This window comes from Phytophthora parasitica (genome assembly GCF_000247585.1).
Source record: "Phytophthora parasitica INRA-310 unplaced genomic scaffold supercont2.51, whole genome shotgun sequence".
Classification (NCBI taxonomy): domain Eukaryota; phylum Oomycota; class Peronosporomycetes; order Peronosporales; family Peronosporaceae; genus Phytophthora; species Phytophthora nicotianae.
In genome coordinates this window covers 74,698-100,454 of record NW_008649037.1, presented here as the reverse complement: position 1 = coordinate 100,454, position 25,757 = coordinate 74,698, and the positions used below count along the sequence as shown (strand labels likewise).

Below are 25,757 nucleotides of genomic sequence, written 5' to 3'. Positions count from 1 at the left end.
AGTAATATGTATTCACACAATTTCAGCGAATCACCGTCGCTAATCGACTGGCGGAGGTGAAGGGGGCCCATTATCGGACCCGCATAATGTCGGACGAAGCGCGGCTCATGGCTCGCTTCGTGCGGCCCATTTACGAGGCTATTGACAACCGCCAGTACAAGAATGCCATAAAGCTATGCGCACACAGGCGTGTGGCACATTTGGACATCGTCCAGGTGCTCAAGGCGCACTGTCTGGAGCGCACTGGCCGCGTGGAGGAGGCGCTTGACATTTGTCGCCGTATCCAGCTCAAACGGCCCACGGATGAGACGCTGCTCAACACCATGAACCTCGTCTTCAAATTGGGCGGTTGTGATCACGAAATGCTGCCTACTTTCGAGCACGCCTGCACTGTAAGCAACCCACCCAACGAGGAGCTCTTCCAGTCACTATTCGTGGCTTATGCACGCCGCGGTGCATTCCTTAAGCAACAGCAGACGGCGCTGAAGATGTTCAAAGCCTTCGGCAACATTAAGTACGTGTGCTGGGCAGCGCTCAGTATGATGCTGCAGGTGGAACATGGCGGTACTCCAGCTCGTATGCTAGCGCTGGCTGAGAAGATGCTGCTTAAGACACTGCGCGAGTCTAAATCGGACAACGGTGAGGCGCTGCAATTGACGGTATTGATTATGCAGCTACAGGACAACCATCAGGGCGCACTGGAAGCTTTCGACGAGTTTATTAAGGTGGATGACGGCAAGAAGAAGAAGAAGACGAAGGTGAAGCTGGGACGTGCTGCCGAAGGCGAAGGAGCATACGACGAGGAGATTGAACTGGGACCCATGCAGACTATTGACAGGTTGTCGCTGGAGGCTACATTGGCGAAGAATGTGGCGAACTGGACGCGCTGTGCATCGGTGAACCGGAAGCTTCTTGAGGAATACAACGCCGATGATTGGACGTTTTTGAAGGAATACATCGCTGCTCGATTCGAAGAAAAGTCGGACTGTAAAGCAGAGGAGTTGCTGGCAATTGGACAAAAAATTACCGAATTTTTGGAGGATCTGGGGGCTCGTCCGGGCAATGAACGCATTCGAGGCCCCGCTCTTGCTCGTATCCAAGTCAATAGCGAGACTTTGCGTCGTTTAAAAACTGAGGAAGCAGCTGTATCGCAAGTGGAGTTAAAGCTGCAAGAGGCCATCGTTGCCTACGCGGATCGATTTTACTCCAAGGCGTGCTGCTTTACTGATCTAAAACAGTACTTCACTCTCTACCTGAAGAAGACGACGTTAGTGTCGACGTCTGCGAAAACGAACTTGATCCAGCACTTCATTAAACTATCAGAAGAGTCTGCAGGTTTGCTGAAGAACAAGCCGGCGGGTGACGACGTTGACAAAGAGGCTCGCAAAGCCGGACAAGGAAATTTGAGCAAGCGCCTGCTTGCACTGAAGACCTTGCGCTTCTTGGGCTACTATGGAGACTCGAACAAGTTCTCGGTTGGCGATTTGGACCACTTAGTGAAGGAGCTTGAAGAGGAGTACGAAGCTACGAACTGGCTCAACATTGGCAGTGCCGGCGGCCAGCGTGAGGTGCAGCTTACGGACGACTTGTTGCTGCTTGCTTCGCACTTTTTGCTGGATATTTATCAGCGCTCAAGCGGTCATCGGGAGTACCTGGAACGTGCTGCAGGACTGCTGGAGTACGGACTGGAGAAAAGCGCGTACAATTTCCAAATGAAGCTTCTGTTGTCGCGTGTGTACGGCTACTTGGGTGCAGCTGAGGCTATGCTGAGTCGTCACGCAGAGCTGGATGTCAAGTACGTTCAGCTAGACTCGCTGTCGTTCCTGGTACTGGATAAGATGCTCGACTTGTGTCAATATCCAGAAGCGAAGAAGCTACTAAACCGAATTGAAGGTCTGCACCGCAGTACGGCGAATGACACGCCTGATTACATCGCTCGAGCGTACCGACTTGGTGTTTATTCGAAGGTGGTGGACATGTCGTCGTTCCTGCACAAGCGTATGAAGAAGTCGCACACACTGGCCATCAGCAAGGGTGAGACGCTGCGTTTTGAGCTGCTAAGCTCTTTGGCTCAAGGACCTACAAAACTTCACGAGTTGGTGATGTCGTCGAATTTCGATGCACAGATCACGGGACTGGAGAACATGCTGGTGTCGGATGGTGCCGAGTTGTCTCGCAACCAGCACCGAGAGGTCATTGTAGACTGGACTGCTCAGCAGCAGATCCCGACCGGCGACTGGTTTGCTCAAGATGATGCTCCTCTTGTAGAGTGCGATCGCTCCGCAAACACTGACTCGTCCCTGCTGTGGCTGAAGCTCCGCGTGCTAGTTCCAAAACTACTCAAAAGTCTTGCTGGGGATGACCACACGGCGCTGGTTGCTATGACAAAGGAATACGAAGACATCACGACTCAACTGCAGCTCACGGGATCGAGTTCTCGGGAGCCTCAGCTTCACGAGAAGCTCTGGAAATGGAGCTTGGAGGCTATTGCTACGTCAGTGAACGTGGTAAATGCAGTCAACGGCCAAAGCGAAGGTGAGGAGAAGGACTTATCTGCTGCGATATCGCATCTGCAGGACGACTTTACTGAGATTGTGGAGCAACTTCGTGCTGGACTAGTGTTTGCTGCTTCTGGTACGAGCAGTGCTGTGGCTCTGTCGCCGTATGCTGTGTCCACGTTGTCGTCTTTGCTGCTGGACTCTGGTCTCTCGTCGCTCGGTGCGTTGGCTCTCGCTCAGCGCGCGCTGAACAAGAAGAGGAGCAAGAAGAGCGAGCAGCTGTCTACCGCAACGTCCGCACTGCGTAATCTTCTTAAGCACATGCAGGAGTCACTGGCCGCATTGGAGACGCACGTGTCTGAGCTTCAGTTCACGTCGCCCAGCACGTTTGATGCTTCGTCTTCGCCACTGGAGCAGGCTACGCAGAAGGCACATTCGAGCGTGGTGAAGTCCTACAAGTCGCTGCAAACGCGACTCATAGAGCTGCTGGCTGAGCGCTGCACTAGCATTCGTAGCATTCTGCAGAAGTAGGGAACTTGATAGAGCTAAAGAAACTAGATGCAGTTGAAGTTGAAGTGCATTTTTTTGTGATTTACGTTCTATTTTGTGTACTTATGAGCACTCTTTCTAGACTAAATCGCAATTTGGTCATCTCCAGATGCGGCGAAGGCACCGCAGCTACCACGCCACTCGTGCCGCTGCCAGTGCGCAGGATGCGGGCCATGACCCGCACTCGTTATCTCCAGGTGTAGCCAACACAACCGACGAGGCGTCTAGCGCTTCGCCGGCTTCGGGTGGCTCCATCTCAACCGCTGGGGGCTCTACGATTCATGGGAATATCAATGTGCGACCAGACCTGAACGCCAGTGCACTCAGCGTCGACGCCACGGGCTCCGTGGCCGTCCTGGCAGGTCGCAAGGGACTGCATCTCGTAGACCTAGAGACACCGTTCCTTCCGCCTGCCACGCTGTATCACCAGACGAAGCTCGAGGTGACGGTGGTCAAATGTAACCCACACGCACTGTTTAAGAACCATGTAGCCTCATCCAGCAACCGGAATACGCTCATTTGGGACATCGCAGACGTAGGAATGGGCTCCGGGTCTTCAGCTTCGATCGGGGTGGGCCAAGGCTCTTCTAGCTCCTATAAACACGGACACAGGAACGGAGGTGGAGCTAGTGGCGGCAGTGGATCGCAGACAACTACGCAGCCGCTTGTGGCTACACTAAGAGCTCATACTCGACCAGTCAGTGACGTGGCGTGGTCTCCCATGGAGCCTTCTTTGCTAGCAACATGCTCGGCAGATGCCAAGACACTGTTGTGGGATATGAGGTCGCCCCAGAGACCGGTACAGACGCTGAATGCCTTCAATACAAGTGTGATTCAGGTGGAGTGGAACCGAGCGGACGCCACGTCGCTAGCTACAGCTCATGATGGAGAAGTTCGGGTCTGGGATCTACGTGCAGCTGGAGAGAGGACGGTGGCTCCGGCGGCGCTGATCACAGCGCACATGCAGAAGATCTACGGCTTAGATTGGCATCCACAGCGTATGTACGAGTTGGTGACGTGCTCAGAGGACAAAACAGTCAAGTTCTGGGATGTAACGCAGCCTAGAATGTGTCAGGGAATGCTAACTACTGGCGCGCCGGTGTGGAGAGCGCAGTACACGCCGTTTGGAGATGGTCTGGTGACGATTTCTCAGCGTATGGACAACACAATTCGCCTCTGGGCTCTCTCACACGGTGAGGGGGATAGTGGAGGAAACGGAGATACCGGAGGTGTCGATGTTTCGGGTTCAAGTGCTGGCGCTGCTGTTACTGCCGAGCTGGTGCACTCATTTGTGGGTCATAGCGATCTAGTGAAGGGAATGGCGTGGCGGGTTCGACCGCAGACCAGTGTCTACCAGTTAGTATCGTGGTCTAAAGATCAGGAGTTACGCATGTGGCATGTGGATGTACCGCAACTTGAGGCTTGCGGCTACGACACAGCGTCGTATCTAGCGGATGCTGCTCCGTCTGAAGGTAACAACACTAGCGCCCGTCAGCAATCAGACGCTCGACGTTTATTGCGTGCCGAGTACGCTGAGATGCATGCTCAACACTCCAAGTACAGCCTTTCAGCCTTGAAGACGGACTTTATCCCGCTCGTGGTGCCAAAGTCGGCTGTTCCACTAAGCACGGACGAATACACACTAGCGGGCAACGATAGCTCATTGCAGGCTCTATTGGCGCTCGAAGAAGAGCTCATTAAAGGCGGAGAATCGCCATCCCAGTCCAGTAGTGAGGACGAAAGTCCAGTGTCAGCAACTGGAGACAAGGATGATGCGCGTTCAGATGAATCAAGTACGAAAGATCGTGCTGCAAGTTCCAACGGCGCCAGAGCTCTGCCGTGTCCTCGAATTTCCGGTGCAGCCTTCAGCGGTCCTAACATGTTGTTGGTGTTCGATTCTCGAGTAGCTATCGGTCAATCTCGCAGCTCAGCGGTTCCTACTGCGGTCGCTGCTGGCAAAGAGAGCAAGCCACAAGCACCTCCTAACAAATTGCCTCGCACATACGAGGAATTGCTAGACTTACGAGACTCCCGCTTCGCGACCAAGAAGAACAAGAAGCCTCCTGTGAAACTTCTATCGTCTGCTAATATCATGGGATCTATGGATGTTGGCACCAACGACTGGGCAGGACAGCAGCAGCAGTCACAAGAATTGATGGACGGTGGCGTTATGGGTTTTGGAGAGGATGTGGACAATCACTCGCATGGATATCGTCATGCATCCTTGTATTATTCTTCCGGCAGTGGTGGTGCGAATGGGAATGATGATATGCTGAGTGGAGTGAATGAAATGGAAGCTCCTATTCACGCTGGACCCGAGTACTTGAACACGTACTTCTCGAGTGCAGAGTATCACTTGCCAGTCAACAATCCAGAACATCTTCTGTCTATGCCGACAAGTGCGACGGCTGGTCTGCAGCTCTCTCCGCGATCTTCTGTGCGTGCTAACCAGGCAGAGCGGTTAAAACGCGTGGAACAACCAGCACCAGCGCTGAATCTGGATCTCAGTATCAGCGTCACGATCCTCGATCTGTCCAAGCTATGCGGTGTGTCATCAATCTTAACGTATCAGACTGACCTTGTTCCTCGTGGTATTACCCCATCTGCAGTATCACCCAAGGCCAGCATGGCTGTGAAGCGGAAGAAGAGTCAGGCGGGAGCTGTGAACCGCTCCATGATATCCTGGATGCTGCGAGCAGCAGAAGATATGCCCGGCAAGCGTGGGGCTTCGTCCAAGAGTAACCTGACCCGTGTGCTCCAGGGGTTACTAACCGAGAGCGATGCAGCCAAGACTCAAGACGACGACGAGACTCCAATTGAGGAATCCAGCACTGAACTAGCCGCAACTTGTGCACAAAATGCACGAACAGCAATGCTTGCAGGACGCAGTGACTTGCAGCAGATTTGGTCGCTACTCGAGATTTCTATGGCTCCAGAAGTTGAGTTACCTATTTACAAGAAGAACGGCCATTCATCAACGTCGCTATGTCTGCGAACGTCGCATCCCTGGAGCGCACATCCGCTCGGCAAGCGTCTCGTGCACAAAGTACTTGACATGTACGAACAGGCTGGAGATGTTCAAGCACTGGCGTCGATTGTGTGTGCTTTAAAGCCTACCGAACGCAAGGAACCGGACGAGATTCGCGACTCCGTGACACCCTCGGCCATCACAATGGAAGATCAGCTCCCAGTCGTGCGTGAGGACAGACGATCAAGCATCGAGGAAGTTGATTATATAACGACAGGTGCTCCTACAAGTGTCAATGGTGGCATGCGCTCCAGACGCTCGTCATCAAACACTCTCTCGCAATTGGTGATCGACTCTAGTGACGCACCTCCTGTGATGCGGGGGACTCGACGATCCAGTAGCCATAGTGAAGCACGTTCGCAGGGTCTGCCAATGGATAAAGATGCCGCCGTACGCGCGTTGAAAGACTGGCCATTGACTAGCAACGGGACCACCAGCGCCTCATCCAGTCGACAATCAAGCCCCATTCGAGACCACACGCTGACGATTGCGAGTAATTCTTCAACTAGCAGAAGTGATGGAAAAATACCGCCATCGGGCTGGAAAATGGACTTTGAGCGGCTGGAGAACCCGTTCAAAACATGGAGTGGACATTCTGGAAAGGAGCCTCCTCATCCTCGACTCACTGCGGATACTTTCCTGCCTCCGATCCAAGCTGTGAATGGCAAGTCTCCAGCTCCTTCCATGACTGTGACTGCGTCCCCGAGGGTCAACCCAGTAAGTCCCTCTCCACTGTATGGTTCTCTTGGCGCCGTCAGTAGAGAAGAGGAAGTGGACGCAAATGATCGAGTGCTGTTGCAGTTGAGTTTTCGGTCTGTAGATGATGAGAAATGTTTGCTCTCGACACTTCTTGAAGACGAAGCTCGCTACGATATTTACAAAGAGGCGTATGCAGACGTACTATACCGCTATGGAGCAATGAACTTGCGCAATGAGGTGCTGAAGGCGAAGTCTCATGGCGCTCAAGATCCGCGTGGCATCTCGATGGGACTGATCTGTGGCTCATGCAACGCAGTGCGTAACTTTGTGGATACCGTCCTAGATATTTCTTGCTTGTCTAACATAACAATTTGGATAATTGTTTCTAGAAAACAATTGATCCAGTGTGCTCCAGCTGTCGGGACTTCGCAGTGCGCTGCTCAGTGTGTCAGCTCGTTGTCCGTGGTCAGGTGCGTAACTTTGTGTACTTGTCCTATGATATTTGTTACTTATCTAACGTAACATTTCTTTTAGTCAATGTTCTGTATGACCTGTGGTCATGGTGGCCATGCCTCGCATCTCCGCGAGTGGTTTGAAGTTGAGACAGCATGCCCTACTGGCTGCGGTTGCTGGTGCAAGCAGGCCACTGCGACGATGCCAGCGTACCAGCTAGAGCAGCAGGAGGCCGACCAGTCGGCCGCGCCGTCCAGGTCACATTCGTTCTAAGTTGAAGTTGCCATTTTTAGATAGCTACACCGGTGTACCGTACATACATTTATCCAGCCAATCATCGAATGGCTACGGTATTGGTTGGAAGCCAGAAGAAATAGTGACGAGAATATTGAGGATGCGGGGCAGCGGCTTGAGTATCGAGCGCTTCATCAAGGGCAAGGCGCAGCGGTCTAAGAGCGATGCCAAAAGTAGGAAGAAGGCTATCATTCACAAGGCTCAGCGCCGGCGCCAGTACGAGAAGGAGAAGAAGCGCGAGGAGAAAGCGGCTGGAGGAGATGGAGACGCTGGTGCTGGGACGTCGTTCTATGACCGCTTTTTTAGTGAGTTAAAAAGTGGCAAAGTGGATGAGGACGCAGAAGAGGTATGGCGGGATGATTGGTGTTTATTGACCAGTGATGGTGGGCTGACTAATGCGGTTGAATTGTTGCAGGTGGAGGCGCGCGTCGATAGAAAGCAGGAAAGAGAAGAGAGGAAGCACGTGGTGAAACCTGATCCGTTTTTTAAGGCTAAGAAGAAAGCAGCTATTACAAAAATGGAGAAGCAACGGACTCGCGAGGAGAAACAGAAACGGATCGCGACTGCGGAGAAGAAGGTGACGCAGCGCAAGAAACGCCATGTGAAACTGAGTCAGCGTACGGCAACGGGTCAACCTGTCGTGAAGAACCACATCAACGATATTTTGTCGCGATTGCAGGCGGAGAAGAAGAGGGAAGGCAAGTAAGCTGCAGGTACGGGTGCAGGTAGCCATACTACGTAGTTTTGCACTCAGCATGCAACGGCATAGTGTTACCAGCGCTTCTTAAGACGGCAGACCTAGTACTTTGAAGTAGCAATTTTATTTAGCAAACCAAGACATATCAATACAAGTGAGAACGGGCTATCTGTTTGATGAAGCTTGCCATCAAAGAGTAAAAATGTTAAACGGATTGTGAGATGATCAAGCGACGATCGCAAAGCGCTGGTTGGAAGCGCATTACAACCACGATGTGTTGCCACATGAAGCCACGTTCGTAGTAGTGTTTGGTACAGAAGGTTGCACATTGAGCAACCAACATCGCTACCTCATTCGAAGCATCTCAGCCTCACATTGCTTCAACATGGTCAATGCACTGGAGTGTTTATCAAAGTAGGTTTCTTTTTGTTTCGTTAATGATGGCTAAGTGTATCGTGCGCGAGCGACCACGACGCAACACCAAGCCAGCCTCCCATCGCAGACATCCACGCATCTAGCCCCTGTATCTTTCTCGTCTTGAAGCGGCGGCTCTTGGAAGACTGTCATTACTGCTGCGTCCACTCTAAAAAGGAGAAGCCGATCCACACAGCGCTACGACACGCGCAGCAGCATGCATACACTAAACAGCATTTACTTGGCCATAGGGTGGGCGGCAATGTAGTCAATGACCTGAGCAGGGGTGAGAAGCTTCTCCGACTCGTTGTCCGGGATCTCGATGGTGAATTCCTCCTCCATAGCCATGACGACCTCAACCACGTCAAGCGAGTCCAGACCCAGGTCCTCCTGGAACTTGGCACCCTCCTTGACGGCGTCCGCGTCCACCTTCTCGAAGTTCTTGACGACGCTCAGCACGCGGTCGCTCACCTCGTTGCGGTCCAGGAACGTCTGAGCGCTGAAGAAACGCACGGGCGCAGCGCGGGCAGACACGAACTGCGGGCGAGCAACAGCGCGGGACAGAGGGCGGAGGGCGGCGACGAAGCGGTTCATTCTGGGGGTCTGGCTAGGCTAAGGGACTTGAGCGAGTGACTTGCAACCACAAACGAGGGGAGCACGAGCTTTGAAGTTGCGATATGAAGTCGCGTCGTGTGATACCACTTTCACTTAACAACTACTTTAAATGATTGAACCACACTATCAGACGCAATCTTTTCATTACAACAGCATATGTTATTCCTGTGAGAGGCATTCATTCCATAGTTGACCTATCACAACGGAAACTTCATCCTGCTGAGATGCAACCAGGCTCGGCGGATACGTCTGCGTCTGCGGCTGATGCACCGCAGGACGAGGCGCAGCAGGCGCGGGACTGGTGGGGCGCTCGCGAACTGGAGGTGGAGCGAGAGCTGGCCACGAATCTACAGCGCCGCATGGAGGCTCAACGTACTCAGCTGTACGCGTTTAAGACGGAGCAGAGCAAATGGGAACACGAACTGCAACTGCGTATCTCCAAGTACGCTCACGACCGCAAGCTACTGAGCGAGCACAACGTTGAGCTGCAGGAGGAGCTTACAGTCATGGAGGAAAAGTTCGCACAGCATCAGCGCGAGATGGACCTGCAGGTGCAGCGTGTGATCGAGTTAGAAGGGATGCTGCACGATAATCAAATCGACACGCAGCAGATGCGCGAGCTGCGGGACCAGAACGACGAGCTGCAGCAGGTGCGATAACAGGCAGGCTCTAATTGAAGCGGTGTGTCTGATAGATGAGCTGTGAACAGCGACTGCGACAATGGGAGAGATTTTATCGCGAAGAGAAGGTTCTCGTAGCGAAGGAGCAGAAGACGCAGCATGACGAATTATTGACGGAGCTAGAGCGGTTATTGGCCGTGTCAGAGGACGAGTTAGTGCAACCACAACAAGTAGCATCTTCTAGTGACAGAGATACAGGGAAGAACACCGGAGAGCCTCGGAACGCAAGAAGGCGGAAAGACGACGCTGAGGATGATCCTCTCGTGACAAGAATTAAAGAACTTGAAGCGGCGTGTAAGCAAAAGGTAAGTATAGCTTGTGTGCAACAAGTGAAGAGGTAAAGTGGTGTTGATCGATGTGGTATTGTTGTCTAGGACCAGGCGATCTACTCGTTGAAGGGTGTGCTGGAGAAGCAGGAAACCGCTTTCGACGAGAAGTTGAAGATCGTGACAGCCAAGTACGATCAGGTCAAGAGTATCAACATGGCGTTGCAGGTAGCGTGGCAAGGAATCGTGGGCTTTGTCCATACCATTGCAGCTAATCTAGTTCCTGTTGCCATGTTCTTTTAGAAACGACTCATGCATGCGTTAACGGAGGGGGCTGGCAAGTCCTAAGTTATGAAGTTGACCCAGTCGACCATTCTGTATAATACCAATATCAAAGCAATGCAACGTGCAACAACTGTACCGCTGCGATAGGATAAATAGCCCTTCTTGTTCTTTCAACGGACTAACGTCTGACGTCGTCACGAATCTATAACCCTCGTGACTATCGTGCAGCCATCCTTCTTACTGCTGCACCTGGATGTTGTACTTCCGCTGCCACTCGTCCGCGGCCTTCTCCTTCTGCTTGATGTTCTCGTTCAGCTGAGCCAGCACCTGCGCAATACCATCGCGGTTGGCCGTTACAGCGGGCAGCACCTCCTGTACTGTACGCTCCACCAACACACCGCCCACCATGCGATAGGCCTTGCGGTCCTTGGGCAGCTCGTTGAGCGTCTGGATCACGCGGTCGTGCTCCGTGGTCTCCACCTCCAGCTCGGAGATCTTCTCAGCCATCTGGCGCACCTCGGCGCGCAGACTCTTGTACGTAGCCACCACTTGCTGCTCCGTGATCTGCTCCGACATCGTAGCTACTCACTCGACTTTTGTACTACGTAGTATTGACACCGTCGCTGTGAGTGGCAATGATATCGTTGTGTGCAAAACACCATATCGTATCAGATTCTAGAGGGACAGGTAGAGGAAAAATTTGACTTGATGTTTGTAGAGACGACCGGTAACGTACAGTCAGGGCCATTGGTTTTGCTGAGCTCCCTTGTCAACAGCGACTTTCGGCGGAGCTTTGTATTGAGAAATTCAACTGACTCTAGACAAGTAACCATGCAGAACGAGGCCGGCCAGTCGATCGACATCTACATCCCGCGCAAGTGGTGCGTCTTGCATTAATGATTCCAATGCGCTCGGAGCTACAGGTGCTAATTTAGTCATTGTCTGTCGCCGCCTACAGCTCGTGGACCAACCGCATCCTTGCGGCCAAGGACCACGCCTCGGTGCAGATCAACGTCGGCCGCGTGAACGCCAACGGCGTCTTCACGGGCGAGTCGGACACCTTCGCTCTGGCTGGCTACATCCGCCACCACGGTGAGGGCGACATGGCCATCACCGAGCTGGCCCGCCAGGCGGACGCCAAGAACTAAGCAGACCAAGTCGTCATGAACGCACGCTGCTGCTGCGAAGCGCAGTATGCGCTCTTCAACGTCTAGCTGGCAGTTCAGGAGCTGGTGTTCATTAGACATATCAACAGATGTGTTTTCTGAGCGCTGGCAGGAATTGCGGTAGCGTCGCTTATGGAGTCGGTTGCTTGCGGGTTCGACCTCGTCTTTTGTCTTGGTCGGTCGTAGGCTTACTATTTAACTCTGGTCAACGAACGAGCAAGAACAAAGCAGTTCAACCCCGTCATACCGGTGTTCTCTCATTTTCTTTTTTGCCTCACACCTCGTACTGCAGTATCCGCTAAAGTATGCGTGCAAGTACTGAATCATCACCGATGATAGATTCTAGCTATGACAATCATTGCCAGAACCAAACAGACACTGGATCTCAGAGGCATACGCGTTGTGTATTGAAGTGCAGCATTCCTCTAAAGAAACTACAAGCTCACGATCCGTTACCACTGCAGCCTCTTTGGTTAGATGTTCCCTGCTGTCGACTCGAGGCCAACAACACCTAGCGATCCGAGCACTTAACCCTGCAAATTACGCACACCAAACATAGTGTTAAAATGAATCCATCTTGCCAGCATATTGCTCGATCGGCTGACGCACCTGGGGACCGCGCTGCACCATGACTTCCGAGACCACCTTCATGGTATCGATGTATCTGTTGATGCACAAAGCAAGACAGTTTTGCTGCTTGCCATCAAGCTTGCCATTGGGACGCGTGATGCACTTGTCGAAGCACTTCTCTTGTAGGTTCTGTGTCAACTCCTGCAGCGCCTGCTGTTGGACTTCCGAGCGGACCTTCAAGCAAGCCGCACACAGCAATTGAGACCGTCAGTTGTTAAAGATCTCACTCACTGCGCATGATGGCAGAGCGATCCACGGTGCACAATGACGCAGACGTAAACTGTCATAAAAAACGGCTACAGAGACGTACTCGATTGACGAGCTCGGCCTTCTGCTGGGGGGTGAAGCTAGCGCCTTCCATCGCGACCTTGGTTGTAAACGGTGATCGCTTTGCTTGCAGCCACCAGCAATATGAAAGTCTTGCTCACGATAATGCATATCGCTATTTGATAATGCATACCTTTTGATATCGGTATAGTCGGTTAGATACTGGTATCACAAATTGCCGTTGGATGGCTTTCAGCCCGAAAAAAACCATTCAAAATTTTCGGGTTGAATAGCATCCGTGTCCTTTTTGTTTTAGAGTACTCATTATTAAGAAAAATGGGTACCCATTAATTCGCTTAAGAATTTACGAATAGAGCTTTATTTTTTTGCGCAGTAAATCGATCATCATGCACGCGCCGCTCGATCGTCCGCATCCTGACTGCCAGGCTGTACGTACTGCAATACGCCATCGCAAGGTAGCTGTATTGCATTTGTGGTCCCTCGGTCTAATGATTGACTGAGCAGGAGATTAAGGCGCTGCTCGAGTGTCACGAGAACAACCCGTACGCCAAGTTCTTCGGTGCCTGCGGCGAAGTGAAGACAGCGCTGGACCATTGCTTTAAGAACGAGAAGATCCGTATGCGCTCAGAAAATTTCAAACACGCCAAGGCATCGGATGCTTACGTCAGGCAGAAAATGCAGGAGCGCCGCGATCGCGTTGCTGCGGAGGAAAAGGCCAGGGAGGAGGCCAACAAGGCTGCAGCCGCCAACTAGAACCGCCAATTACTACCACCAGGAACTCAGCACGAAACTGCGCTCAACACTTGGGAACTGTATTGGATACCGAGAGAAGAGGAAGCAGTTTTTGTTTCGTGTATTGATTTGCTGCGAAGGAAGTTATAATCAACGCAGCAGAACAGTTAGAAGCCTGTTGTATGGAATTCTCTATCGATGGACCTAAGAGGTCGATCGGACTGACAGATCTGTGTGATTTACTTCTGCTCTTCGCCCTCGTGGAGCTTGTCGCCCGTCGGTTGGTCCCAGACAGAGTATCTTGTCGTCATGTTCCAGTAGTAGAGCTTACCGCGGTTGTCCAGCGCGGAGCGCCAGTTGCCGAAGCGCTGTCCGATAAGCACCACGTCGTCGTCCTCCTCCTCCTCCTGGACGGTCTTCACATGGGTCTCCGGCAATGGACTCCATGGAATGGTTCCCTCCATGATATACTTGGCATCGACCTTTTCCAGCTTCTTAAGTTCGCGCTTCATGTATTCGGCCATGATGCTGGCGATACGCAGGCCCTCAGGCGTCTCATTCTCGAGCAAATGCTGAGCCACAGCTGTCTGGAGGGCGTTGGGGCCATTCTTCAAGCCCTGGTCATAGGCGATGCAGGCGTTGAAGCAGACCTGCTGCACCTGCGCCAAGTGCTTGTTCACCGTCAGCTCCGAGATGTTCTGGTAGCGGATACGCACGACGGTTTCCTCCCAGAGGCGGTCGAACATGAGCTCCTGCATGATCTTGCCCTGCTCATCCTCCAGCGCCAAGCGGCGGTGCACCAGCCACACGTGCACCATGAGCAATGCCTGTTGCGCACGGAAAGAGCGCGAGAGTCCAAGTGCACGGTAGTATTCTGGCCTGGCAGTGTGGTTCATGCAGCTCTGGAACACGGCAGTCGAGTGACGGAACAGTCGGTCGTCCTCGTTCAGGAAGCCCAGCATCTTCCACAACCAGTGCCACCGCTCAATAGGATTCTCACTCTTGGTCACATCTACATTCGAGGAGCGGCCGATGATACCACGGCCCGGAGATGGCGGCGCGATATCCGTCTTGGCCCAAGCAAACTTGTGAGTGGCTTCCTTCTGTGCTGCGTTAGCGACGGAGGCAAGCGCTCTAACTGGCACCTGCGCCACAACGCGCTGTGAACGGATAGACGAAGCGCCCAGGCCTTTTGTCGCCAAGGCCGCGCCGCTGCGCTGGCCGCAGGAAGCTGCTCTAGCCGCTCGTATTGCTGCTGTCCGCATAACTGGTCAATCGAGAACTGAGACCACACGTGCTAAGTTCGTATCCCAAATGCGTACTTAACCGATTGTGTGGTAAACATAAAATTGAGGTTGCATAAACGATGAAATCTACCAGCACCAGCCAGTCAACCACCAGTTAGTGACGAGCAATGGGACGCAAGGCGAGGCACAGATCCCGCACGGGCGACGGCGGCGGAGAAATTCGCCTGCGTAAGAGGCAACTGAAGGAGGCACAGCAGGCGCAGGAGGACGCAGAGCTGACGTTCTACGACGATCCATCTGATAACGACAGCGACAGCGAGCAGGTTGAGTCAGAGGATGACGAGCTGGCGGGTCAGGAGGTGCTGGAACTCGGCGGAGACGAGAGTGACGACGGAGACGAGGAAGATGTGGCCATGGATGATGACGATAACATGTACGACGCCGATGCTGAGCGCAAGAAGGCGATGCAGATGGAAGGCAAGTGGGGCAAGAGCCGCAAAACCTTCTACTCAGCAGATACAGCCGAGTACGAGCTCGAATCGGACGAGGAGATCGCCAAAGATGAAGAAGAAGCCGCTCTCGAATTGCAACGCAAACAGGCAGAGATGATGGACGACGAGGACTTTGGTATCGACGCGCCTGAAGCTGACGGAGATGAGGACGATGAAGAGGAACAGGAGAACGAGGCAGCGCCGGTGGATGACGAAGAGCTGGTTGAAGACCAATTGGCTGATATTGCCACACTTGCTGACAATGGTGCTGGAGGGGCAGAGACTGTAGAGCAAGTGCACAAGGACTTCTCCAAGATGTCCAAGAAGGACAAGCTGCAGATTGTGAACCAGTCGGCACCGGAGCTATTGGGACTAATGTCCGAACTCGAATCAACTACGAAGGAGCTGGAAGAGATCGTAACTCCAGCTGTGCTTAAACTGCGTCCCGTACGTCGAAAATCTCGTCAGCTGCAGATGGGACTGCGCTACTTGATGACTCGCCAGAACCTGCTTCTAAACTACTCGGCCAACATCTCGTTCTACTTGCTGCTACGATCAGAAGGAAAAAGTGTGTCGGACCACCCTGTGCTGATGCATTTGCTGCTGTTAAAGAAGCAGCTGAACAAACTCCAGTCTCTAGACGAAGTATTGAACAGCCAGTTGCAGGATCTGCTCACGAAGGAGCTGCCACCCGAGCGAGAACCCAAGACCGACGACGGGCTCGACAAGTTCTTCGCCAAGTCGGAACGGAAGCGCAATGCGATAAGCCAACAAACTTCTGCCAATAAGAAGCAGAAGAAATCGACCGAAGTATCGGCCGAAGAGATGGCCGAGGCCGAGCGGTTCTACGAACAAACCGCGCGCCAGCAGGCAGAGCTCAAGAAGGCCAAGAAAGACTTCTACACGCACGAGAATGCCGCTTTGGCGTCCAGCGACGAAGACAGCGACGTGGAGGAGGGCGCCAAGCGTGGCGCTTCGTACCAGATAATGAAGAACAAGGGTCTCAAGGCGCACAAGAGCAAGCTGAACCGCAACCCGCGTGTCAAGAAGCGTATGCAGTACCGCAAGGCTGTTATCAGAAGAAAGGGCCAGGTCCGCGACGTGCGTGTGGGCGAGGCTGGCAAGTACGGAGGCGAATCCACGGGTATCAAGTCGAACCTGTCTCGCAGTCGCAAGATCCGCAACTAGCCTGGGCCAAACTCTGTGCACCGATAAACAAATACATAGACTCTTTTGCATCAACGCTCGCCTTGGCTGGATGTTGTGTAGAATGCTGTGTATTTAACTCGTTGCTCATCTCTCCACTCATCCGTCACGATGCAGCGCCGCTTACTTGTCGGCCTCAACGGGGCTCTCCCACAGCTTGTGCTCAAGGTAAACGGGGATGACAGTGAGCTCGTCCTCGGCCTGCTCGATCAGCTCTTCCAACTGTCCGCAGTTGATCTTGCGCTCAATGACGTCCTCCTGTAGTACACAAGTGTCAACTTATTAGCTACTGCACCACCAGAATATTTTTGCTCTCTGCTCTTGTCTCTTACATCCTTGTTTTCCTCCACGACACTCAGACGGAAGTTGGTGATCTGCTCCACGGCGTTGCGGTAGTTCTTGGCCTCAGGCGGCAGCACCTTTAGAAAACAGCGATAGAGTCAGCCTCTAATTTTCCAGCAGCTCTTTAAAGTGTTCAATTCACTGGTACGCACCTTGACCTCCTCGAGCGTCCGGCGGTAGATTTTGATGAGGTCCTGACGGGCGTTCGGGTTCACCTTGAGACCCACGAGACCCGTCGAGGTCTTGGTCACCGCCATCCGAAGCACACGCGACGCAAACATGATCGATGCAAGTGGGTGTCGTGCAATTATCTGCCTGCCAAACAAAAGGAAGGATCACCGCAGATCCAAAACTACATTTTACTGGCTGAAATGTGGATGCTAAAAACGTTTCAGCCAATAATGTAATACTACGACGAACAATTCAATTCTGAATCGGAATAGCACAACTAAAGCTACAGCAGCGAGGGCAACATGAGCGGCATCTTCCCGGGCAACAGCAGCCTTATCCAGCAACTAGACAGTGCGTTCTTGGAAGACCTGTGTCTCGCGGTCTCGCTGGTGTTTTTATGAGGCGCTCTACGTCGATATAGCCTCGAGATGCCTGGAAAACTGACTTGGTGACGTGGTACTCCTTTTACGTTGAACAGAGCAAGTGTTGATGGTCTTGCGGGACGGCCGCCACCTTGTCGGGTACCTGCGAAGCTTTGACCAATATTGTGCGTTAATTGTTATGCGGATTTCGTTATATCTGGAACAATCCCGTGTCTGTTGCGCTGTTGGCTCACTGCTATTGGCATTGTGCTGGCTTTTTGAACTGCTGCAGCGAATATCATTCTAGAAGACACATTTGAGCGTCACGTGGCTGGAGGACTGTTCTGCGATATTGAACTGGGTCTCAACATTATTCGGTACGGCAGGATCTCATTTGATCACGCTGCATCACAATGCTACATCATCTTTTGACTTGGAGGTGATAGGAGACTGAAGACCTAATGTTCATGTCTTCGGTGCTATTTGCTGATTGCGCAGCGGTGACAACATCGTTCTCCTCGGTGAACTGGTACGGATGTTGGTTAATCTGTCAAACTGGTGGCTTTGCTATTTAATTGCTGAAGAGATGAATTATTATTTGCATTTATATCTACAGGACAGCGACAAGGAACGCGACCAACCGCACATGAAGCGCGTGGAGCTGGAGGAGGTGCTAGAGGCTGAGGAGCGGCTGAACGAGGAAGGCAACACGAGCGTACGTCAGCAGTGGGATTTCGAGCAGCAGCACTGAGCGTGCCAATATGCAGATCTATGATCTACTCCTAGTGTAGTAATTCTAGCGGTCTCCATCCATAGAAGTCTGGCATATACTCGTACTATATCGCAGCATTTGTATCAATCTTCTCGTCTTCAGACAAAGATGGCTACATTTCTTCCTCATCACTATGTATGAAACATAAAGTTATGTTTTGAACACAGACCAGGGTAGCCGCTCGTTTTTGAGTTTTGGTGGTGAGACTCTGGAAGGGAAGGCGTACCAAGCTCAAGTTACGACATCACAGTAACCATGGCCGAGGAACGCAAGACCGTCAAGCTGCCGGAAACGGACAACACGAGCCTCACGTGCGCCGCGCGGATTCTGGCGCACGAATGCGCGGACGCCAACCTGGAGTTCATGCGCTGCAAGCAGCGTGACGCCAACCCGCGCGCCTGCCTCGTGCAGGGCGAGAAGGTCACTGCTGCCGTGCTCAAGACGTGCGTAGCAGTTGGAACATACAAACGTCAATATAAAAGGGAGCTGGTATTAATTTCGTACTTATTTTCGTGTCCAGACTGCGCGAGGTGGAGACCCACTGCGGTGAGACGTACTCGGCGTACAAGAAGGCGCTTAAGAAGAACTGGCACCGGATCGACGAGACGCGGAAGGAGCAGGCTGCGCTGGAGGATTGCTGGCGACAGTACAAGGGCTACAACCAGACGCAGGAGGACAAGTAGACACAGGATAAGAGTGTTCTCGCGGTCTTTAGATAAAAAAAAAAGCCCCGAGTCAAAGTGTCACCAAAACTACAAAAAAACAAGAAACAAACAAGGGGAGAGGAAGGAAATCACAATGCAGTCATCGTCCTATTGCTCAAGGCTGTTGCTCTATGATTTAATCACTGTAGACTACCAGGTTGAGCGTGGAACAGCCTCCTTATGAGTGCTTGAAGGGACCACCGCCCACACCAGCATCAAGACAGGCTTCAGTCGTGTCCGCAGCAGCCGAAAGGTGCGTCGATGTGGCACTAGCAGAGGTTGAAGTGGCATCAGTTGGAGTGCCCTCGAACCGGCCACGATAAGCCCAGAGACCTAGCGCAGGGTTGGAGATGTAGAAGAATCTCTCGCCATCTGCGTCGACATTCCACCCATCCTGAAGTTTGTCCACAGGATACTTTGCGCTCATTTCCTGCAGATTTCCATAGCCAAAGCCCACACCTTCAACTTCCTCCTTCGTTAGATGTCCAGGGCAGTACGTGATGCGGAATCGGCCCTCAGATGAACCGTGGATCAAGTGAGCTGCTGCACTCAGGTTCTTCATCAGGTCACGGTTGGCGTTAAGGTGGGCAAGCACTTCCTGTTAAGCATGAATCAGCAACATAAGTCAGCTTCAATGCAGGATAAACACAAAACTATCCGGGTTTATGACGTACCGGTGTCGTACGATAGCCATATTTCCGGATTAGCTCGTCGATACGCTTGTCCTCGCCGAAGCGAGCCACACCGGGGGCAAGCACAATAAGCTCACCGTCGTCCGCAATTGCCATCCGTGTGCGGTAGATGGATTTGTTACCAAGCCAGGTGGACTTGAACTCCTCCGGGTCCAGATACACCACCACCTTGTCAATTGGGGCAGCCAGAAGCTCAAAATTGACTTCCAGTGACAACTCAGCAGCCTTCATGAAGCATTCCTCGTCGTCTCCGATAAACACTCCGCGCGTCACGAGGTTGCCGCTTTCTCTGCAGTTTAAAACGCAGTTTTAAGTCAGTAGTGAGTTCACGCACACAAGTTAACAACTTTTTTTTTCCTGTACCCGCGTCCGATGACTGTTTGAATGTAGATGAGAGGCAGCTTTTGAAGGAAGTTGGTGGACGCGTAATTCAGGATACGACGCAGCGGGTTGTCGGCACGCCCCATCATCCGTTCCATGCCGTACACAGCGCCAATGAAATGCGAGAAGTTGATGCCTTCGCTTCCGCCAGTGCCAACGAAAATGTTCTTGTTGAAATTGGCCATTCCCATGACCTCGTGCGGAACAACTTGACCGATGGAGAGCACCAGATCATGGCCACCTTCCCATAGCTAAAACAACAGTAGTCAGTAAAAAAAATTCGTCTTCAAGACTGCATACTAGGTACGTACCAGTCTGTTGATTTGAGCTGGCCACGGCTCGTTCACTTTGCCATCGCTGGCCTTCTGAATGAGCTCCGCGGGCACCTGACCGATGGTTACCACGTCGTTTCTGTAATAAACGCAATGCTGATTCAGTCTCAAAACATATTCCAGTGTTTTCGAACTGCATCAACGCACCGCCAGTCGTGGACACGGAAGAGATTTTTCGGAATATCGCCAAACATCTAGCCAACGCCAATTAATTAGACGTCAATCAAGCGAATATACCTTCAGCTTCTATCTTACCTTGCTGATCTCCTCGTCGGTCATGGCGTCATGTGTTCCCAGAGCAGGCAGCACGTCCGTCACTTTGTCTTGCAAATACTCGTACGCATATTGTGATAGCACACCGGACTTCCTGTATCATTTGCAGTACAGTCATAATTCAATATGCAGTGCCTCTCTTGGTTGCAGTGGTTGACACGTACGAGTGGAAGCGCGTGAAGTCCGGGGGAACGATCACTGCCTTCTCAAACTTGGTGCCGCGCTGCGTCTCGAGCTTCTGCAGTGTCTCGCGCACGATCTCGCGCAGTCGTTCGTCCGATAGTTCAGTGGTCTTGGATCCCTCAGCGAAGAGCAGCGTCATGGTCTTGGAGTGGAATACGTGGAGTGGATCGAAAACTGATGCTTGTCTTCAAGGGAAAGAAATTTGCATAAAAAGACCGAAATGTGCTAAAACTTGCTTGTGGTTGAAGTGTGTCATCCTCGCTAAGTTTTGCAAGCAGGTCGCAAGTTTGCCATGTCAATTGTCAAAACCATTTTCATTTTTTCCCGCTTGTTGGCTTCAATGCTCCGACAGCGTGGATTGGGCACGCAGAGTCCTCTCCATGCTGTTGACAGCTCGACCAGGTCTGCAACTGTTGAGTACAAACCCAGTGAGCTCTTGCACGAGTTCACTCTGAGAACACAGAGCATCCTTAGAAAGCTCTGGGGTGACGGTTTGCCAAGTGTGAACAACCGATGCGGGATCGTTAACTCCGCTCTGGTTTCTCGACGTCAAGGGCTCGATCACCAACGCTCCTTTCTCGTCGTAAACAACGCCACTTAAAGACTCCGTCTTGAACTTCTTCGGGCTGAGAAAAGCGCGCCAGGCAATTACAACACGCCCAGCAGCGACGTAGCGTCGAACGATCTGCTTCACTTTAATATCCAGTAGAACCTCCCCGAAACGATGCTCTTCGCCGAAGACTTCAACGACCGTGTCATCACTTACGAGTCCCGAAGCCTATAAACGTGCAAGCGGCGTTTTAATACTCATAGTACAACTAGGAAATAGTGGTATTCGCACCTCGTGTGAGTCCGCGTGGTAGTAAAATCTGGTCGTTGGTCGTCGGAATGAATGCGCGAAGAACTGCCAGGCCGCGTCACCGACCGAATCAACGTCGTACGGCAGGATTTTATCCGCAATTGCTCGGCAATGAACCTCCGCTCTTGTGGAGAATGGAGTTGTGTAGTTTAAAGCGGGGTTGTACACTCGAAGCACATGGCGATGCACTGCATCGATGCTCTCAGCCATTTCTCGGAACACGCTGCCATCGCAAGGGTTTATCGGGACGGCGTACATTCTTCGGTATGGCCAAGGCCAAGGCTCGGGCCTGTGCCCGGTTGAGCCCTCGAGATGCTCCTGTCTGGCTTGCAGCAATTGTTGGACATTTCGATTCGTCACCTCATTGTTTTCGCGCACTAACTCACGCAGACGTTTGTTCTCTTCTTCAGCGCTCTCTCTTGACTTGCGCTCGTGCAGTGCAAGTTTCTTCCACAGTTCCATCATGTCTGATCCATTTTTCGGCGATGAAATCTCGCGTTTCAGCGTCTCGAGGCGCTTTTCTAGCTGTGGAACCTGTTGGCGCAGATCCAGTAGCTCCTTGTACTGAGACTCTCGAGCTCGGTTCGGATTGTAGCCACGCGTATTGCGCTTCTTCTTGCACGGTGTTTGCTGTATTGATCCCCCACCTTCGTCATCGGGTTGCTCTAAGAGCGACAGCGCTGCTTCCAGAACCAGGTCGTCGTCCACTAGCTGCAGCGCCATCGTGGAGGGTTGAAAACTACCAAATGGCATAGCAAGGAGCTGCTCACGCATCAGCGATGACGCTATCAACTCGAGGCTACTCATTGGTCTTCTCTCATGTTACCTGTTGTTGGCTGAGGGTTGTATTGGGGACTCCGAAGTCATAAACTACTTTTGTGCTCCAGATCTACGCACTCAAATCGATGGTCTGCTGCATCCACGTTATTCAGCAAGTATCTGCATCAAGGCCCATCGGGATACCTTGAGCGTTGCTTTTAAGTATTACCGTCTTCTCTTCTTGCTTAGCAGTTTAACATAGACTGCGGTCAACTATGGGGATATCTAGGAGCTAGCTTTATTAAGTCATAACTTGGCGCTACGTTGGCAATCCTGCCGCAACTTCGAGTTGTTGGTCTACATTTGACTGCAGCGCTTCAATATCCGTTTTAGCGGGTTTGTGTGCGCCACACTTCAACTACCGTTGCTGTTTTTCCCCCTTTCACTATCGAGACGTAACGATGATGACGATGTCGCTGTGGGCTCTGGTAGCGCTGCTAGTGGCGACATCCACGCAGGCCTTCGAGATCAGCGGCACCGTGTACCCGCAGGGCTCCGTGACGGAGAAGGTGGAACCGCTTAAAGTGCAGCTAAACGGCGGGGAACAGACGGCATTTGTGCGTGCGGACGGCTCCTTCCTGTTCCGCGACCTGGAGCCCGGCCGCTACGTGGTGGACATCCCGTCGACGCAGTTCCTCTTCAGCCAGTACAAAGTGGATGTGGCAGCAGATGGACTCATCCGCGCACTCGAGTACAAGTACCCTGGTGCCCCCAAGGCGCGCGCCACCTATCCGCTGATTGTGGAGCCCGTCAAACAGCTCGACTACTTTGAACAGCGTGAGAAGTTCAACATACTGGGCCTCATTATGAACCCGTCGTTCCTGACAATCGTGGTGCCTATCGGTCTCTTGTATATTCTGCCCAAACTGTCGGAGGGAATGGGTAAGTTTGAATGCCAATGGACATATATTAGATCGAGTTCAGAAACTGATGTCTTTTTGTTTGTACAGACCCGGAAGAGATGAAAAAGGCACAAGAGGAAATGGGAGCTACAGACCCATCGTCACTGCTTGCGGGGATGCTGGGTGGCGGTCAGACCAACGCCGACGATAGTGACGACGATTAAGACAACGGAGCTTTAGTGACAGACTCTGCTGGGTTTCCTGTTGTGTAATAGACTAGTTTGTCTTTCTTCTTTCTTTGCTGTATTTATGCGTATGCTCTCTCCTTCTAGAGGAACATGGTGACGTTGGGGTTCCACTGACGGTTGTCGACGGTAGTCGTGGTTACTTGATGGGCCTCGATTGCCAGGCCGCGCTCTTCGTCCACGTCCTCGACGCTCGTGGCTGTGGCACCCCAATCGTTAATGGGTTTGCCCTCGCGTAGAGCAGCCACCAGCTCTTCCACGCTCTCCGAGTCTCCACGCAGCGTCATTCGAACCAGGTTCCTATCCTGACGGTCGTTGGAGGCGCCACCCTCCAACCCGCGCTTCTGCATAGCACGGATCACTGTCTGGCGGAACATCACTCTCTGTACTTTGCCGCGGACCTCCAGCCAGCGGGTCATACTGGTCTTGCTGCTCTCTTGATGCTCGGGCTCACTCATTCACTCACGCTTTGTCGATTTAGAACTGTTCTAAACTGAGTCCAAATTCAGAGATACAACCGAAAATATCAGCCTTAGAATGGCAAATGAAAAGCAAAATGTTAAAGTTACTAGGGAGCATGATCACCCTTAGAAGAAACAATAAAGAGCGAGGGGGCGAGGCAAGCGACCAAGCGACCCAGCTACAGTCTGTCTAGCTAGCTTACAACCGGGATCTCTGCCGCAAGTCTCCAAGTCATCTATTCCTCGGCGCTTTTTTTCTTCTTGTGCTTCTTCTTCTTCTCCTTCTTGTCCTCCTTCACGTCAGCGTCGTCGTCAGCAGATTTTTTCTTCTTGTGCTTCTTCTCTTTTTTCTCCTTCTTGACCTTCGGCTCCTCCTCCTCGTCAGCCGCCTCAGCCTTACGCTTCTTACTCGACACTGTCATGTCGGCATCAGCGTTGTACGACTTGCTCGTCTCCGTCTTGACGTACTTCTTGGACTCGTTCTTGATCTTGCCGTTGCTGTTAGGCACACCCGAGAAGCCGTTCTCCAGCTGTCGCACGCGAGCCTCCACCTTGGCGCGGTTGTCAAAGCCGATCGTGGCCTCAGTCGAGTCGCCCAGAGCGTCCACACGCACAGCCAGCGCCGTCTTAGCAGCCAGCACACGCGAGATCTTACCCTTGTGCTTGGGGGCGGTCTGACCGATCAACGAAGCGTGGTAGATCAGACCGTACTTGGGAGTATCGTGCTTGGTCTTAAGAGCACGGAACAGAGCTTTCTCGGCTCCGAGAATCTGCACAGTGGACGCCGGATGCTTGGCCAGGTTCATCAGAGATCCAGCGTGGGCAATGAGACGAGCACCGACCAGCTCACCCACCATAACCGTGAGGTTGGGGGCGATGGCGTTCATACGATTCTTCAGGTAGTCGAAGAGCTGGGCACGGTACTCGGTAAGGGAGATAACCTGCTCACACAGAGCCGAGATGTTGGTCACGTCCTCCTCGGAGATGTCCGTACCCATGGACACCTCGCAGACCTCACGCATCGAGGCCTCAACGTCCTCCGACAGGATGTCAGAGAAGTCTAGAGTCTTGACCTGCGAACGCACACCCATCTTGAGTACACACTTGGCGTACTGCAGGTTGTCCGTGACGATCTTGCCCATCTCAGGGAAGTGCCAGCCGAACCACTCGCGCACACGCATCGAGTACGTGTTGATCTCCTTGTCCAGCTCGTCCAACAGACCGATGGCCTGCACGATCATAGTGTCCACCTTATCTGCACTGAACTTGAGTTTGTAGCGAGACAGCGAGTGCGACAGACCCAGCGTCATGGCCTTAAGGTCATCGTCTTCCAGGCCAGTGATCAGCGTGTCCATGTTGGCACGGATTCCACGCATAACCTCGTTCACGGCGCTGTCGTTGACACAGGCGATGTTGAGCTTCTCCTTGATGAGCGAACCCAGAGCCTTGTCCGACACGGCCAGCTTGTCCTTCAGGCCGGCGTCCACCACGTTCTTCTTCAGGAACTTCTTGAGCGTCTTGCCCATCTTGCCGTCCACCATGTCGGTGGCGGCGGCCACAGCCTCCGTCGTGTCCTTGAAGGCATTGAAACCCTTGAGCTTCAGCACTTTGGCGGCCTTCTCAGGCGTCGAAAAGTGCTTGAACACGTCGTCAGCGCTGGCCACCTTGGCCTCATCCTGCACCTTAAACAGCGCGTGGCCCGCAGCAGTCTCGAACAGAACCAACATCGTATCGGGCGGGGTTTTGGTCTCCTGGTTGCTCGATATTTACGACTGATCCGCTGGTGGCCAGCCAAATCGGCACCTATAGAAAAGACTGAAATTGCGATCTCGCATGAGCCCTTTCAAATCCGATCATATCGACTGGCTGTAGCACCATACAAACGTTTTCAGCCAATCCTCAGCTATGAAAAGAGTTTTTAAGATATGGGATTGGTTGAAAAGCATCGCTTGTCTTTCACTGGTGGTGGGGCTTCGACCTTCTCGACGCTGTTTTGAGCTCTCCATTTGTTGCAAAGTTCCTCTCCTAACAAGTAAGTGACTGTGTCTGTCCCTATGCTTTCGGTAGTGTGGGGCCGCTCG

The 25,757-nt window shown here is 52.5% G+C and overlaps 19 protein-coding genes across 25 annotated transcripts; 10 read left to right on the top strand and 9 right to left on the bottom strand.

The window, feature by feature from the left end:
* Positions 1-80: 80 nt before the first annotated feature.
* On the top strand, positions 81-3,078 carry PPTG_15689 (hypothetical protein). Its single transcript, XM_008912983.1, has one exon. It carries the CDS (start codon positions 87-89, stop codon positions 3,027-3,029), a length of 2,943 nt encoding a protein of 980 aa, XP_008911231.1. The 5' UTR covers positions 81-86; the 3' UTR covers positions 3,030-3,078.
* Positions 3,079-3,156: 78 nt separating this feature from the next.
* Positions 3,157-7,500, top strand: PPTG_15688 (hypothetical protein; the record flags this gene model as incomplete). The annotated part of the gene is made up of 3 exons (XM_008912982.1): positions 3,157-7,089; positions 7,164-7,244; positions 7,309-7,500. The coding sequence occupies 3 exons, from the start codon at positions 3,157-3,159 to the stop codon at positions 7,498-7,500; spliced, it is 4,206 nt and encodes a 1,401-aa protein (XP_008911230.1).
* Positions 7,501-7,621: 121 nt separating this feature from the next.
* On the top strand, positions 7,622-8,227 carry PPTG_15687 (hypothetical protein; the record flags this gene model as incomplete). The annotated part of the gene is made up of 2 exons (XM_008912981.1): positions 7,622-7,867; positions 7,937-8,227. 2 exons carry the CDS (start codon positions 7,622-7,624, stop codon positions 8,225-8,227), a joined length of 537 nt encoding a protein of 178 aa, XP_008911229.1.
* A 350-nt stretch (positions 8,228-8,577) lies between these two features.
* On the bottom strand, positions 8,578-9,346 carry PPTG_15686 (acyl carrier protein). Its single transcript, XM_008912980.1, has one exon. The coding sequence runs from the start codon at positions 9,224-9,226 to the stop codon at positions 8,870-8,872; it is 357 nt and encodes a 118-aa protein (XP_008911228.1). The 5' UTR covers positions 9,227-9,346; the 3' UTR covers positions 8,578-8,869.
* A 77-nt stretch (positions 9,347-9,423) lies between these two features.
* On the top strand, positions 9,424-10,636 carry PPTG_15685 (hypothetical protein). 3 transcript variants are annotated; one of them, XM_008912978.1, is made up of 4 exons: positions 9,424-9,897; positions 9,957-10,232; positions 10,308-10,421; positions 10,497-10,636. In XM_008912978.1, the coding sequence occupies exons 1-4, from the start codon at positions 9,472-9,474 to the stop codon at positions 10,539-10,541; spliced, it is 861 nt and encodes a 286-aa protein (XP_008911226.1). In that variant the 5' UTR covers positions 9,424-9,471; the 3' UTR covers positions 10,542-10,636. The 3 variants fall into 3 exon arrangements, with proteins under 3 accessions (XP_008911226.1, XP_008911225.1, XP_008911227.1); XM_008912977.1 differs by having other exon boundaries at positions 10,302-10,421; XM_008912979.1 differs by having other exon boundaries at positions 9,957-10,421.
* PPTG_15684 (hypothetical protein) lies at positions 10,503-11,108 on the bottom strand. The gene has a single exon (XM_008912976.1). It carries the CDS (start codon positions 11,052-11,054, stop codon positions 10,716-10,718), a length of 339 nt encoding a protein of 112 aa, XP_008911224.1. The 5' UTR covers positions 11,055-11,108; the 3' UTR covers positions 10,503-10,715.
* A 94-nt stretch (positions 11,109-11,202) lies between these two features.
* Positions 11,203-12,033, top strand: PPTG_15683 (hypothetical protein). Its single transcript, XM_008912975.1, has 2 exons — positions 11,203-11,359; positions 11,437-12,033. The coding sequence occupies exons 1-2, from the start codon at positions 11,310-11,312 to the stop codon at positions 11,624-11,626; spliced, it is 240 nt and encodes a 79-aa protein (XP_008911223.1). The 5' UTR covers positions 11,203-11,309; the 3' UTR covers positions 11,627-12,033.
* Positions 11,871-12,702, bottom strand: PPTG_15682 (hypothetical protein). The gene is made up of 3 exons (XM_008912974.1): positions 12,585-12,702; positions 12,254-12,448; positions 11,871-12,177 (listed from the first exon to the last, which is right to left on the bottom strand). The coding sequence occupies exons 1-3, from the start codon at positions 12,633-12,635 to the stop codon at positions 12,172-12,174; spliced, it is 252 nt and encodes an 83-aa protein (XP_008911222.1). The 5' UTR covers positions 12,636-12,702; the 3' UTR covers positions 11,871-12,171.
* A 178-nt stretch (positions 12,703-12,880) lies between these two features.
* PPTG_15681 lies at positions 12,881-13,523 on the top strand. 2 transcript variants are annotated; one of them, XM_008912972.1, is made up of 2 exons: positions 12,881-12,990; positions 13,067-13,523. In XM_008912972.1, the coding sequence occupies exons 1-2, from the start codon at positions 12,949-12,951 to the stop codon at positions 13,313-13,315; spliced, it is 291 nt and encodes a 96-aa protein (XP_008911220.1). In that variant the 5' UTR covers positions 12,881-12,948; the 3' UTR covers positions 13,316-13,523. The 2 variants fall into 2 exon arrangements, with proteins under 2 accessions (XP_008911220.1, XP_008911221.1); XM_008912973.1 differs by having other exon boundaries at positions 12,915-12,990; positions 13,070-13,520.
* Positions 13,372-14,566, bottom strand: PPTG_15680 (hypothetical protein). Its single transcript, XM_008912971.1, has one exon. The coding sequence runs from the start codon at positions 14,557-14,559 to the stop codon at positions 13,534-13,536; it is 1,026 nt and encodes a 341-aa protein (XP_008911219.1). The 5' UTR covers positions 14,560-14,566; the 3' UTR covers positions 13,372-13,533.
* On the top strand, positions 13,531-16,539 carry PPTG_15679 (hypothetical protein). The gene has a single exon (XM_008912970.1). The coding sequence runs from the start codon at positions 14,709-14,711 to the stop codon at positions 16,218-16,220; it is 1,512 nt and encodes a 503-aa protein (XP_008911218.1). The 5' UTR covers positions 13,531-14,708; the 3' UTR covers positions 16,221-16,539.
* On the bottom strand, positions 16,233-16,931 carry PPTG_15678 (hypothetical protein). The gene is made up of 3 exons (XM_008912969.1): positions 16,733-16,931; positions 16,571-16,657; positions 16,233-16,496 (listed from the first exon to the last, which is right to left on the bottom strand). Exons 1-3 carry the CDS (start codon positions 16,859-16,861, stop codon positions 16,362-16,364), a joined length of 351 nt encoding a protein of 116 aa, XP_008911217.1. The 5' UTR covers positions 16,862-16,931; the 3' UTR covers positions 16,233-16,361.
* Positions 16,932-17,006: 75 nt separating this feature from the next.
* On the top strand, positions 17,007-18,000 carry PPTG_15677 (hypothetical protein). Of its 4 annotated transcripts, XM_008912967.1 has the most exons (5): positions 17,007-17,102; positions 17,230-17,298; positions 17,406-17,490; positions 17,612-17,642; positions 17,730-18,000. In XM_008912967.1, the coding sequence occupies exons 1-5, from the start codon at positions 17,054-17,056 to the stop codon at positions 17,862-17,864; spliced, it is 369 nt and encodes a 122-aa protein (XP_008911215.1). In that variant the 5' UTR covers positions 17,007-17,053; the 3' UTR covers positions 17,865-18,000. The 4 variants fall into 4 exon arrangements, with proteins under 4 accessions (XP_008911215.1, XP_008911213.1, XP_008911216.1 ...); XM_008912965.1 differs by having other exon boundaries at positions 17,612-18,000; XM_008912968.1 differs by having other exon boundaries at positions 17,007-17,298.
* A 60-nt stretch (positions 18,001-18,060) lies between these two features.
* Positions 18,061-18,708, top strand: PPTG_15676 (hypothetical protein). Its single transcript, XM_008912964.1, has 2 exons — positions 18,061-18,328; positions 18,406-18,708. The coding sequence occupies exons 1-2, from the start codon at positions 18,141-18,143 to the stop codon at positions 18,566-18,568; spliced, it is 351 nt and encodes a 116-aa protein (XP_008911212.1). The 5' UTR covers positions 18,061-18,140; the 3' UTR covers positions 18,569-18,708.
* A 59-nt stretch (positions 18,709-18,767) lies between these two features.
* On the bottom strand, positions 18,768-20,589 carry PPTG_15675 (hypothetical protein; the record flags this gene model as incomplete). Its single annotated transcript, XM_008912963.1, has 7 exons — positions 18,768-19,187; positions 19,264-19,570; positions 19,645-19,913; positions 19,974-20,073; positions 20,142-20,188; positions 20,250-20,361; positions 20,432-20,589. 7 exons carry the CDS (start codon positions 20,587-20,589, stop codon positions 18,768-18,770), a joined length of 1,413 nt encoding a protein of 470 aa, XP_008911211.1.
* A 198-nt stretch (positions 20,590-20,787) lies between these two features.
* On the bottom strand, positions 20,788-22,032 carry PPTG_15674 (hypothetical protein; the record flags this gene model as incomplete). The annotated part of the gene is made up of 2 exons (XM_008912962.1): positions 20,788-21,228; positions 21,292-22,032. 2 exons carry the CDS (start codon positions 22,030-22,032, stop codon positions 20,788-20,790), a joined length of 1,182 nt encoding a protein of 393 aa, XP_008911210.1.
* A 456-nt stretch (positions 22,033-22,488) lies between these two features.
* Positions 22,489-23,263, top strand: PPTG_15673 (hypothetical protein). Its single transcript, XM_008912961.1, has 2 exons — positions 22,489-23,010; positions 23,079-23,263. The coding sequence occupies exons 1-2, from the start codon at positions 22,530-22,532 to the stop codon at positions 23,192-23,194; spliced, it is 597 nt and encodes a 198-aa protein (XP_008911209.1). The 5' UTR covers positions 22,489-22,529; the 3' UTR covers positions 23,195-23,263.
* Positions 23,010-23,746, bottom strand: PPTG_15672 (hypothetical protein). Its single transcript, XM_008912960.1, has one exon. The coding sequence runs from the start codon at positions 23,671-23,673 to the stop codon at positions 23,299-23,301; it is 375 nt and encodes a 124-aa protein (XP_008911208.1). The 5' UTR covers positions 23,674-23,746; the 3' UTR covers positions 23,010-23,298.
* Positions 23,747-23,753: 7 nt separating this feature from the next.
* Positions 23,754-25,492, bottom strand: PPTG_15671 (hypothetical protein). Its single transcript, XM_008912959.1, has one exon. The coding sequence runs from the start codon at positions 25,401-25,403 to the stop codon at positions 23,913-23,915; it is 1,491 nt and encodes a 496-aa protein (XP_008911207.1). The 5' UTR covers positions 25,404-25,492; the 3' UTR covers positions 23,754-23,912.
* Between the last annotated feature and the right edge of the window lie 265 nt (positions 25,493-25,757).

Excerpts from the sequence above, each read along its gene's own strand:
- PPTG_15689 (XM_008912983.1), top strand. The coding sequence starts at position 87 with ATGTCGGACGAAGCGCGGCTCATGGCTCGCTTCGTGCGGCCCATTTAC.
- PPTG_15686 (XM_008912980.1), bottom strand. The coding sequence starts at position 9,226 with ATGAACCGCTTCGTCGCCGCCCTCCGCCCTCTGTCCCGCGCTGTTGCT.
- PPTG_15685 (XM_008912977.1), top strand. The coding sequence starts at position 9,472 with ATGCAACCAGGCTCGGCGGATACGTCTGCGTCTGCGGCTGATGCACCG. Across the intron at positions 10,233-10,301 it reads AAGCGGCGTGTAAGCAAAAG|GACCAGGCGATCTACTCGTT; the intron begins GTAAGTATAGCT and ends ATTGTTGTCTAG. Across the intron at positions 10,422-10,496 it reads GTATCAACATGGCGTTGCAG|AAACGACTCATGCATGCGTT; the intron begins GTAGCGTGGCAA and ends ATGTTCTTTTAG.
- PPTG_15684 (XM_008912976.1), bottom strand. The coding sequence starts at position 11,054 with ATGTCGGAGCAGATCACGGAGCAGCAAGTGGTGGCTACGTACAAGAGT.
- PPTG_15683 (XM_008912975.1), top strand. The coding sequence starts at position 11,310 with ATGCAGAACGAGGCCGGCCAGTCGATCGACATCTACATCCCGCGCAAG. Across the intron at positions 11,360-11,436 it reads ATCTACATCCCGCGCAAGTG|CTCGTGGACCAACCGCATCC; the intron begins GTGCGTCTTGCA and ends CGCCGCCTACAG.
- PPTG_15682 (XM_008912974.1), bottom strand. The coding sequence starts at position 12,635 with ATGGAAGGCGCTAGCTTCACCCCCCAGCAGAAGGCCGAGCTCGTCAAT. Across the intron at positions 12,449-12,584 it reads AGGCCGAGCTCGTCAATCGA|GTCCGCTCGGAAGTCCAACA; the intron begins GTACGTCTCTGT and ends GCTTGCTTGAAG.
- PPTG_15681 (XM_008912972.1), top strand. The coding sequence starts at position 12,949 with ATGCACGCGCCGCTCGATCGTCCGCATCCTGACTGCCAGGCT. Across the intron at positions 12,991-13,066 it reads CGCATCCTGACTGCCAGGCT|GAGATTAAGGCGCTGCTCGA; the intron begins GTACGTACTGCA and ends TTGACTGAGCAG.
- PPTG_15680 (XM_008912971.1), bottom strand. The coding sequence starts at position 14,559 with ATGCGGACAGCAGCAATACGAGCGGCTAGAGCAGCTTCCTGCGGCCAG.
- PPTG_15679 (XM_008912970.1), top strand. The coding sequence starts at position 14,709 with ATGGGACGCAAGGCGAGGCACAGATCCCGCACGGGCGACGGCGGCGGA.
- PPTG_15678 (XM_008912969.1), bottom strand. The coding sequence starts at position 16,861 with ATGTTTGCGTCGCGTGTGCTTCGGATGGCGGTGACCAAGACCTCGACG. Across the intron at positions 16,658-16,732 it reads GGACGCTCGAGGAGGTCAAG|GTGCTGCCGCCTGAGGCCAA; the intron begins GTGCGTACCAGT and ends TGTTTTCTAAAG. Across the intron at positions 16,497-16,570 it reads TCGTGGAGGAAAACAAGGAT|GAGGACGTCATTGAGCGCAA; the intron begins GTAAGAGACAAG and ends TGTGTACTACAG.
- PPTG_15677 (XM_008912965.1), top strand. The coding sequence starts at position 17,054 with ATGAGCGGCATCTTCCCGGGCAACAGCAGCCTTATCCAGCAACTAGAC. Across the intron at positions 17,103-17,229 it reads CCTTATCCAGCAACTAGACA|AGCAAGTGTTGATGGTCTTG; the intron begins GTGCGTTCTTGG and ends TACGTTGAACAG. Across the intron at positions 17,299-17,405 it reads GCGAAGCTTTGACCAATATT|CGAATATCATTCTAGAAGAC; the intron begins GTGCGTTAATTG and ends GAACTGCTGCAG.
- PPTG_15676 (XM_008912964.1), top strand. The coding sequence starts at position 18,141 with ATGGCCGAGGAACGCAAGACCGTCAAGCTGCCGGAAACGGACAACACG. Across the intron at positions 18,329-18,405 it reads ACTGCTGCCGTGCTCAAGAC|ACTGCGCGAGGTGGAGACCC; the intron begins GTGCGTAGCAGT and ends TTTCGTGTCCAG.
- PPTG_15673 (XM_008912961.1), top strand. The coding sequence starts at position 22,530 with ATGATGACGATGTCGCTGTGGGCTCTGGTAGCGCTGCTAGTGGCGACA. Across the intron at positions 23,011-23,078 it reads CAAACTGTCGGAGGGAATGG|ACCCGGAAGAGATGAAAAAG; the intron begins GTAAGTTTGAAT and ends TTGTTTGTACAG.
- PPTG_15672 (XM_008912960.1), bottom strand. The coding sequence starts at position 23,673 with ATGAGTGAGCCCGAGCATCAAGAGAGCAGCAAGACCAGTATGACCCGC.
- PPTG_15671 (XM_008912959.1), bottom strand. The coding sequence starts at position 25,403 with ATGTTGGTTCTGTTCGAGACTGCTGCGGGCCACGCGCTGTTTAAGGTG.